The following is an 11,756-nucleotide window of genomic DNA, read 5'->3' as shown; positions in this document are numbered from 1 at the left end:
CGGCTAAGGTCGTCCCAGACGGTCTTTGTTTGCTGATGATATACCATTCAAAACAATCCATTTTATTGTTTATTTGACTGGATTAGTGTTAGCTCGATAAATGCAGACTTTCAAAGATTTCCGACAAGAAATGACCACTCGCCTAGGGTTATAACCAGAGACTTTGATTGGGTCTTTCATAATAGGTAGGGCTTTATAAGGGCCAAAATAGCCCTGTCATGGACTTGAAAGGATTTAATTTAAATATAGTTGTATAAAGACAGGGTCCCCCGTGATCCATTCTGTACACATTAATAAGTAATCTGGCGTGTGACCACATCAGCCGACAAGCTGTACAAAACGCACATCAAATTTACAAGAGGATCTATTTACACGATATCATATTTTTCGGATATTAGTAATTTCCAGTTTTTAAATTCTTATAGCGTCAGGGAGATCGTTTACATAGTGATGATTAAAAACGGGCAACGAAATATGAAGCTGCACCCAGGGAACTGTATCATTACCCCTACTTCAGGAGAACTAACAGGAGACTGTAGCGTTACCCCATCTACAGGAGCGCCAGTAGCAGTGTCTTTTACGTCGACAGGGAGTCCAGTCATGGCATCCTTCAATAGTCCTGGTGAGTGCATTTTTTTTATATAGATTTTAATAATAATAATAATAATAATAATAATAATAATAATAATGATAATAATAATGTTCAGTTGTGCCTCTGGCCCATCATACATAGAAATACATCATGCGATACACCAAGATGTTATAGTGCATAACAAAAGAACATTGTATCTATAAGACGTAATATACATTAAAAGTAATCATTATTGCTTTATCGAATTGAGTGAGATATAGGTATATACAGAATATTAATCAACCAAACGGATTTAAAGGTGACCCTAAAACGTGTATGGAGCAATATTTGTGGTATTGATCTAAAGTCTTATGTAACAGGGGTCGTTGATAAAATGTTTTCTCTAATCTTGAAGGCTTTATATAGTAAACATTGCTAAATTAGCCACCATAATTTTAATAGGTATCATTGTGTATAAAAGACCTAATTTTTTTCTAAAGTTGAATTTTTATATACAAAGGTTGGTAAATATTTTCTTAATAATAATAATAATAATAACAATAATCAGTTAATATAAGTAGTACTACAACATTATTTCCAACCGCTCCGGTGGCCTAGTGGTTTGAGCGTCCGTATCGGATGTAGGAGGTCGTGGGTTTGATTCCCGGCCGAGTCATACCAAAGACTTACAAAAATGGTACTAACAGCTGCCTCGCTTGGCGCTCACCATAAAGAGTTAGTGTTAGGACTGGTCAGCCTGTTATCAGGATAATGTGACTGGGTGGGATATCATGACACATGTCTGCGGTATGATGCCCCACTGCATCATTATAAATTGCCACACTGCAGACATCTTAGCGATATGACAGAATTTTTTTAAAGCTACGTTAAAAATCCAAATCACACACACACACACACAACATTATTTTCTTCATTTTGAATTCTAAACGTGTCTCTATAAGATATTGATCCTGGGTTAGCCCTTTTGTTTTCATTTCAATTGTTTTGTTTTTTCTAAAGGGGTGATTCTGAGAACCATAAAAATAGATATCTTTTAAAAAAATACACGCGCTTCTTTTATACTAGAGTCTACATACATGTGCATGGAAATCAATGGAATAAAATGTGTCTCTTGTGAGAAAATCTCTCAGTGAGATCAGTCTGTACATGTATCCATAGACTGGTATACACACGTTTATTTTCGAGCGGCATACACTGGTTCATCATACAATAAACCAGCCGAGTACATACATATATCGAGTGTTGCCAGTGGAGCACACACACACACACACACACACACACACATAAATTATAAAATAACACCAACACGTAGAATGTGTTGTTATTATTTTATAGACAGTATACATCCAACAATAAAATTTGCATTCAATGTCTCTAAAATAAAGTGTCATTTTTGGACGTAGATGTCGTGAAAAATGAAGTTAATGACATTACTACCATGGTTCATGTTAAAAACACGAATATTCATCAATATGTTGAATATTCTTCATGCCATCCCAGATCATGTAAAAATGAGATACCATATAGTCAAGCAAAAAGACATAGAAGAATTATTTCGGATGACGCTGTTTTTTTAAATCATGTTTGACAGAGTTAGGTCAGCATTTTTTAAATAGAAATTACCATAATGACATCATTAATACTGCTTTCCAAAAAGTATCTTCTCTTACACAGCTTTAATCTTTAAAATATAAAATCAAAAGAAGGAATGAAGATATCATTCTTTTTGTTGTTGAAAATAATCCAAGTTTGCCTAATATAGGTAAGATTATCAATAAATATTGGGATTTATTAAACTTATCATGTAAAGAAAGTGTTAAATCACTACACTAAAGCAAACCCACAATTGCTTATAAAAGGACTAAATATCTTAAAGATTTCCCAACTAATTATAAATTAGATAAAACATCATATAAAATAGGATCATCAACTAAAGGTAATAGACCTAGATGTTCACACTGTTCATTTATTAATGAAAATACTTCTTTCAAAAGTAATAATACGTAAGAAACTTTTAATATGCATTGTGATACTAATTATGCAACATCAAATATTATTTATTTGATAACATGCAGAAAATGTGGCATCCAATATGTTGGACAAACCAGTCAACAAATATCTAAACGTATGAACCAACATAGATCAGATATAAAAAATTATATCGATCAATCATTTTCATCTCATGTTGCCGTACATTTTAACAAAATTTCTCATACATTGCAACATTTCTCCTTCCATCCTGTTGTTAAAGCTGATTCTGAAATGGAACGTCTGCTAAAGGAAACCTATTGTATAATGCACGGTATATCCAAAAGGTCTAAATTCAAAAACACTATATGACATTCATTAATTCTGTTTTTCTTTATCTTTTTTTTCTTCTGGATTAAGTCCCTTGTTTACAATTAGATAAGAATATGTTTATATTATTCTACTTTGTAGAAATTTTTTATTGGTAAAAGATAATCTAATATAAAAATAAGTTTACTAATTCTTTAAAAAAGAAAATGCAAATCGAAATTAATTCTCAATATAATATGATTAATTATATATAAAATACTTGATAGTAAACGTTATGCACACCATACTTTTTATTATATAACTTGAGTTCTGATAAGTTATTAAACATTTGTCAAGAAAATATCAAGAAATATTATTATTATTATTTTATGTTTTTGAATCTATTTATTTATTTTCTATGTCATTAACAAGTGTGCGTTATACATAACACAACTATTTATAAAACTGTTTATCTCTACTTAGTAATAAATTATATATATATATATATATATATATATATATATATATATATATATATATATATATATATATATATATATATATATATATATATATATATATATATATATCGAGTGGTATCTACTTGGGGTCGGATTTTATTTTACTTTGACATTTTTATTCTTCTACATCCACGTGTAGTATATAAAAATCACAAATCTCGCTTTTTGAAGACGAATTATCAACAATATGATGGATATTGCGATCAAACAGAAGAAAAGACCACATAACTAGACATGCACTTAATTTCTTCGTCACGTTTTTAATGAGAAAGAAAATGAACAAGAGTAAAATTCGTAAAGTTACAAAATAAATATATAATGCTGACATAGTATGCTTAAAAATTTCATTAATTACATTATTTAAATAACAAAATACATAGAATGTCAGAATTTTTAAAACAATAGAAAACAGAAGAAAAAAAATCACAAATCAAAGAAATGGGGCGAAACAGAAGAGGTCTTTAACGGAGGTACCGAAAATGAATATCAGTCTTTGAAAATTAAAGACAGTAAATTATATATATATATATATATATATATATATCTGTGTGTGTGTTACTTGCTATTATAAAAATAATAATCATAGTAATTATCATCATCATTTAAGATGCATACGTTTCTTGGATTCTGCACTAAAATAAAAATAAACTTTGAAGGGTATTCTGATTAAAAACGATTAAAAAGACTTGTTTTTCAGAATCTTGATGTACCAATCGCAATGTGGTGTATATATTTATGTTTCTATTAATTTGTGAAAAACTTGATAATCCACATAATACATATCGTATAAATTTTTAATCCTAATATTTAAATAACCTAAACTTATTTTGTTATATTAAGTAAGACTAGAATTATATTGTGTCAGTAATAAAATTAACAATAACAAAATAACTGTAATTTAAATAACTCCGAGGTTACAGTGGACAAATCTATTCGGTGTAGTGAAATATGCTGCGCTGACGGTCATATACTAGCTTTAAGTATTTCCATCAAAACATAATATGTTGAAAGAAACCTTATCTAACAAACTAAAGAAATGATCTTTGAAAAGTGCACGTGTAGTTCGATTGGTAGGAGTGATTCCAGTCATGGAGAAACAATATGTTGCACTCAAATGACACTATCGGGCAGTTTTAGATAATTCGAATAATGCAAAATAAATTGTAAAAAATGAATGAACGAAATGTTTTCCGCGTACATATCTATAATAAATACATTGGTCCCGAATATCCAAGCAGCAAACAAGCAAATAAACAGTAAATAATTGAGAAGGCCTATCAAATTCCAACAGATCCAAGAAGTACTTATAGCAATTTATATCACTAAAAAAACCAACAACACTAAATTGGAGGGAAATATAGTTAATAATAAAGCGTGTTGTTTTGTTGAAAAACAATAGGAGATAAGACGATATTTGTACCAGAACTTCAAAACAAAATACACCAGCTCTGGGCATCATTATTCTCGGACTATCCTCTTAAAAAGCAATTCCATAATTTTAGGATAACTGAACAACTATCTAAAGCAAACCTTTTTAGCGGATATTCAATATTTACTTTCATTGCTACCGATTAATGCGAATTAATTAATTGATTTTGGGAACATTCAGTGAAATAGAATCTCAGATGATGATGCTTTTCCATAGTGCTTTTCTCTGACATGCAGCGAAAATGAATATAACCATGGGGCACAACATGTCTTTTCAAGGTTTTATTACATTTCAGAAAATATGGAAGTGTACATGATGTTTCCAGTAGAAAATGAAAGTATAGATACGACTATGATAATCCGTCTGATACAGACGATCTGTTGACGTGTGACCCAATGATTGTTTACTAATGCGCGCGCGCGCGCGCGCGTGTGTTGTGTACGTCGGATGCCAGCAGAAGTGCGCATTGTGATTTTCCCCTTTTATAAAAGACCAGTTTTGATTTTCTCGACTACTTTCGTAAAACATAATATATAAAATAATTATTCCTACTTTTTCGACTGCTGCAGTGAATGGACCACCAATATGTTTTGGATGTGAAGAAGCTATATTTGACAAAACCATTCAACTTGTAGATGACCAGACATGGCACGAAAACTGCTTGCGCTGCATTGTCTGCCAGAAACAGACGTCTAGATTTTGTCACATCAAAGATAACAGGGTCTACTGTTTGCTGGATTTTATGAGGTATGGGTATTTCCTAACGCCATATTTAAATTATTTTTTATATATAGAAAAACAAGAAATATCGCTCACCTTTATTACATGTATCATAATAAATGGACAATTATGTATCATGCTGTCATTGGAGTTAATAATAATACTAGAAAAACAAAACAGGTCGGCAGACCAGTCATAAATACTGCATGAGATCCAGTACAATACAATCTATCTATCTATCTATCGTTCGTTCGTTCGTTCGTCAGTCCATCCCATCGTCATTGTCTGACACTCTACTTATGTACATGCCTTACAGATATCGTACAAGGTAACTGCATCTTGCTTTATATTCAAAGGTTGCACGGAACACGGTGCACGTCCTGCGGTGAGGTTATTCTCCCGACAGAGGGAGCACGGGTTGCCGGGGATGGAGTCTACCATTTAAATTGTTTCGCATGTGTTATCTGCCGACGGCAGATCGAGACGGGGGATTTCTTTTATCTAAAAGATGACCACATGCTGATCTGTAAGGAGGACTATGGTGAAATGGCTGGCAATGGTAAGGACTTTGATGAGCCAAATTGGAGAGAGAGAGAGAGAGAGTTTTTCACTCTTAATATAAATGTACGTGTATGTGTGTGTGTGAGAGAGAGAGTGTGTGTGTGTTTTCCATAACTGTACGTGTGAGTGTGTGTGTGTGTGTGTGTTTGAGAGAGAGAGAGAGAGAGGATGTTCCACTCTTAATTAAAATGAATGTGATAAAGGTAATTCTTTTAGTGTGTATTTTGTAGATATAGAGGATAAAGAATATTTAAGTTTTTATTCAAATATACTTTATAGACAATTATCTGTTTCTGTATAATAATGGTTTTGAAATTACTCCAATTCTTAGTAAAATAATGTTTTTGTTTTCTTTATGTGTTTTTTTCCCCTTCAATTTAGCAACTAAACATAGACTGGATGTATACCGAATTCTTTGAGGAAATATCAAGCTTGAATTTATAAAAATTATCTCTTTTATTCGTGTAATAAAGTAATTCCTACATTCCTACGCTTTTATTTCCACAAATATTTTCTGTCATTAAAGCCGTAATGATAAGTTTTACGAATATATGAGATTGATGCAAGGTACCTGATTATATTTCTAGAGTTTCGAACTTTAGCTTTTCGTGAATACATAATGATATGGATCTTCTTCAGTAAGTGTTAATTTATTTATTCACATGTAATCACAAAAACGCTATTGATACCATCGCACCTCAGATTTAAACAATTGTGTGTTATTTGCACAAGAAATGTCATCAGTAATCTGATGCTGTTGGTCAGAGTAAAGGAGTGATATTTTTTAATATTAATCTCCTCTTTGCATTTGAAAAATACGCTTGCGGACAATTCAGCTTTTAATTATTTAAACCAATAAATAAATTAACAAATAAAGCTATTAGTCATATAATATTGCGACTTTGAGAAAGTTTGATTTGGATTTATCCCTCCAGTTGTACGGTATTTGTTGTTTTGTGTTTTACTCCACGGGTACTCAAAGCAGGCTATTACGTGCCGAGCCCATTGAAGTTTAGCGCCTCGCCAAATGTTACACTACGGTAACCGACCTAGTCCGGTACACTAACCACTGAACTACCATGTCAGCACATTTGTGGGTTCCTATATGGCAAAGGAAACGAATTGTTTTCGCTACTTACGTTCTCATCTCTAGGCTTGTACCTAACTTTGATAGTTTTTTGTAGCTAAGTTGGTTATTCATTGGACAGTTGTTTGTACCTAAAACTGACAGTAAAAAAGAAAGATGGAAAGTGTTTTGTGTAAATCAGTTACGAACGTGATCATTTCATATTATGAGTTCTATAAATATAAAAAAGTTAAATTATATTGTTGAGCTTCCATTTCCGCGTGATAATTTACGGCCACTGACAGCGTTGATAAAGTGTTGGGTGGGCCTGGTGGAGCTTTGGTATATAATAAGCCTAATTATAGCCGTCTAGACGATGGCATAATAAATGTTTCCTCAGCACTTCACTAGCCAAACATCAGGTATCATACGGATTCAGACATGACGACGTAAGATGCCCGTTTAATCAGAATGCAATTTGCATGCTTGTATATATATGTTGATTATCCAAGGCCAATAAGACGTTCTTTCTTTGTCGTTATCGTCACCATGAAAGTATGTATGAATGTAAGCCATTCCAAATAAACGTACATATGTAGTCCCACAGAAAAAGGTTAAAATATGAAGATGATAACAGTCTGTAAAATGCACATTACAGAAAGGTAAAGGTCACACAAAATTATAAAATATTTAAAATATATAACATATGGTCAAATGTTATTATATAAAACTCACTCTTTAAAACGTTCAACATTTCTCTGATGGAACAGCATGGTTATACTTTTTAATTCAGTCTACATAAAATACCACCCAAAACAAACGAGTTATGTCTCCACGTGTGTCACTACACATGACAAGAATGTGTTTTGCTGTCAGTGGCCATTGGCAGGGTGTGCATGGGTCAGGTGTAAGTGTCCTATGCACGAGCGAGAAGACAACCTCATTACGGCAGCTTGTTTTACGATGGACGCCGCTGTCTTCCGACGAGCTGTTTAGATGATGGAAAAAAGTGATTTTCTACCAACAACGATTTTCATCATTCTATGACTTGATCGTGGAAATTTCAAATCCCAGAATTTTACAAAGTATATAGGACATGCACATTTAAAATTTAGGAAGGTAGTATATGGAATATTCCATTCAGGAATTGGTAGCTTCAGAGCAGTTTTGGCCTGCTATCTACTCTTTCATTACCCTTAATATCAGTAAGATTAGGGAGCCAGCATTATCAAATACTTTTGCCGTATATTATGTGCAAATCATGGTTCTGTAAGTTTTTGATTTGTTTTATTATTAACGAGCTGTAAAATGTAACGTTTTGTAGGGCTTTCAATGTGTAAATAAAAAATTTAAAAAATGGCCAATTTTAATTTGAGTGTGCACTTTTAGTTGTATCTGCTGCTGAATAGATTTGATGTAGTTGTATGATTTGATTGGCTGTAATTTCTGCGGTAAACAATGCCGATTGTATTATGTAACCGACTCGAGACGAATCTCAGTCTTCATCTTTATAACTATCTTTTTTTTTTTTACAGAAACGTTTTTCGTCGTTAGAAAAATCTGACTGAATTGAATTTACCATGTAAAATTACGGCGGGTGGGGGGGGGGGGGCAGTATCACGCAAGGACTATTGGAATCGAATAAGATAAAACCATTATATGTTGCAAGTGTAATAACCAAGGTGCTGCTTTGGGTATGTACAAGTTTGCAGCATTGGCAAGATTGATTTATTTTACACTAAGACGAGGCGGATTTGTATCCGTAAAGGTCGAGTGTAATTTAATTTCCAAGTGGGCCTAATGACGATATTATAAGGGGATTGGAGGATAATTTACTATTATGTTGAAAAGCGACTTTGTTCATCGGAGATAAAGTGATGGTTCACTAGCATTAACACAGAAGCTTTCCAAAGTCCGCATCTAACAGTACCTTGTCCCGGTCAAGTGAGTGGTAGAAACAAAAATAAATATAGCGTTTTTCATTCTATGTTTCAGACACGTGTTCAGCAGACATCGATTCTGACGAATCTAATTGCAGTGGAAAAAGGCGTCGGACATCTATTTCCAGTGAACAGCTCCGTATTCTACAAGAGTATTACCAACGGAATAATCGCCCGTCAAAACAAATAAGGACACAAATTAGTAGAGAGACCGGCCTTGGCGCTCGCGTTATTCTTGTCTGGTTTCAGAATCAAAGAACAAAGGAAAGGCAGCAAGTCGAATCAAGTACAAAACCAGTAGATAATCACGCATCGTCCATAACATGTTACAGTGCACATGAAGGTAAGTTATGGAGTGCTTTATGTCTGTCTCTGTCTCTTTTTTCCTTAATTCAACGCGTACATCTTTTGTGGAGATATTTTCTATTCATTCAGATATATTCATTTCCAGTAGAGATGAAAAGGCATTCAACAACATTAATGAAGTGATCGACTACTGAAGCGAATCAGGAGGGGGTGGGGTCGGACATTGCGTCCCCCCCCCCCCAGCGCGAAACAAATGGAACGTTTCTAATAAAAAGTTTTCTTTACAGTACGATGGAAGATGGTTTAAATTATACACATTCTACAATGAAACAAACGATGAGCCTGGATCCGCTTCTGAATCTATAACATTTATAATATTCCTATTAATGTCAAATTGGTACACTAGCTACGATGTCGTAGCCTCAGCTTGATTTGTTGTGGTTGAGGCTACGAACTGATCCCATATGATGTAATGGAGCAAAAAAAATCATCACTTAGGTCAGAAAAACAAACAGTGTACAAATCAACTACATAAGTATAATCATGTTGTGAAACAAGTTTGGCTTAATTTGAATTTATTAAGCCCTTACACGATAAAATAAATTGGCATGGTTAATCTAACCTTATCCTGTCCGCCATGACAGATAACGCGAGACTCTCGCCGTGACCCCTTTTCTACGTAAGGGTTGCCAGACCATATTTGGATTTTCTACGCTATATTATTATCAATCAAGTGCGAATAATCGCTTCTTGGTGGAATTTCAAAGTTGCCGATAAACCGTATTTACCTTTAATGCGCAGAATTTCTGACTCAAACCGCGCCAAATTTTTACTACGATTTGTTTACATTTCCAAATAAGGCGTCAATGTCCTTATATGGCACACAAACAAACGAGGCTGAGAACGGAAGTAATCATTATTTGAAATAATATGGCGGACGATCTAAACGAAAATATCGGCTAAAAAAGGTAAACGAGATTTTACAACTATTTCTTCAAAGATTTTCGATACTTCCGGTATTAAATAAGAGGACTACTCAGTTTATTGGATTATATGCAAGGAATTTGTTTAAAGTGTTATTATTAGGCTAAAAGAGCGCCGGGTGTGAATCACACCCGGCTTGCTCCATTAACACGTATATGCTCATGTTAGTAGTACCCTGTCCACGAGGTACGAGTAAGGGTACTAATATTAGTACTAACTGGTACACTTGCTTTTGGATTCAGTTTAATGTTGCTCAGATTCTTGTCAGTTGTTATATTCATGCTGATCTCGCAGTTTCCATTTCTTAGACAGTAGTGCGCTATTGCACATTTTTATATGTCGTCAACTGAATACGTAATTTTCTCTACAGCTATGTATGGTGGCATAATTTGATGAGAGAGAGAGAGAGAGAGAGAGAGAGAGAGAGAGAGAGAGAGAGAGAGAGAGAGAGAAGGGGGGATCCTCTTTATATATTAGCATTTCGAAAACACCATTATGGAAATGAGACTGTTCCAAGTTAAACATTTATAATTATTTGTCCATAAAGTAGTTGATTTGTCAAAGGATATAATATGAGAAAACAATATTGCATTTTGTGACAGTTCCTCTCTTTTAAAACCAGGTTACAGAGATCAAGAGACAGATATTCAACTCCAGGAGCCTTCTAGTGCATGTCCACAAGAAAGTGGTCGTGACATGTTCCAGCGCGCTGATCACCCGCGCCTGTGCTCACTCGATTTTCTATGCCCAGATGGAATGCCTCCTAATGTTGAGCTCACAGCGTCCGATCTTCGTGATGGTGAGGTCATTTTTGGAGGCCAGACTGGTTACCAAAGGAACATTTTAAGAAATACGCAGTTACCCATTGGTCCATCAATGCATACTATACATTCCGTTATGGACGTGTCATGGCTTCAGAGTCTATGATACCAGCATCGCATATCACAAATATATTACGAATTGTACACGTTTTGCAATCGTGAGTAACTTTGCCACTCATTCGTGTACTAAAATGTTTATCTATTATTACGATTTTGATTTTATTTATTCATCATTATTAAAAGTAAACAGTATGAGCAAGACTCCTCATTTTTTTTTAATTGTAGAAGTGTTAAATCTACGTGGATAAGTGTTTAGTCTTCCTGGATAAGTGTTTAGTCTACATGGATAAGTGTTTAGTCTACCTGGATGTAAGGATAAATGAGCTCGTGGTATGGTAATGATTCCGTCGTCAGTATACAGATTTTGCTGTTTTCAATTATATCTCTAAAACCACTAATTTGTGACTGAATTTCACATGCAGCATCCATACATCATCAGGGTCTGTCAAAGTTGTGAAATTTATGCTGATTCGCCACTA

The 11,756-nt window shown here is 33.9% G+C and overlaps 1 protein-coding gene across 1 annotated transcript; it reads left to right on the top strand.

The window, feature by feature from the left end:
• Positions 1–452: 452 nt before the first annotated feature.
• Positions 453–11,353, top strand: LOC149780047 (LIM/homeobox protein Lhx4-like). Its single transcript, XM_089936306.1, has 5 exons — positions 453–622; positions 5,389–5,566; positions 5,896–6,098; positions 9,162–9,449; positions 11,019–11,353. The coding sequence occupies exons 1-5, from the start codon at positions 475–477 to the stop codon at positions 11,321–11,323; spliced, it is 1,122 nt and encodes a 373-aa protein (XP_089792432.1). The 5' UTR covers positions 453–474; the 3' UTR covers positions 11,324–11,353.
• Positions 11,354–11,756: the final 403 nt, after the last annotated feature.

This window comes from Sinohyriopsis cumingii, chromosome 16, assembly GCF_028554795.1.
Source record: "Sinohyriopsis cumingii isolate HCF-2022 chromosome 16, ASM2855479v2, whole genome shotgun sequence".
In the NCBI taxonomy this organism is placed as follows: Eukaryota; Metazoa; Mollusca; class Bivalvia; order Unionida; family Unionidae; genus Sinohyriopsis; species Sinohyriopsis cumingii.
This window is presented reverse-complemented; position numbering and strand designations above follow the sequence as displayed.

Coding starts and splice junctions, on each gene's coding strand:
- LOC149780047 (XM_089936306.1), top strand. CDS start 475: ATGAAGCTGCACCCAGGGAACTGTATCATTACCCCTACTTCAGGAGAA. Junction 623..5,388: donor GGCATCCTTCAATAGTCCTG/GTGAGTGCATTT, acceptor CGACTGCTGCAG/TGAATGGACCACCAATATGT. Junction 5,567..5,895: donor TGTTTGCTGGATTTTATGAG/GTATGGGTATTT, acceptor TTATATTCAAAG/GTTGCACGGAACACGGTGCA.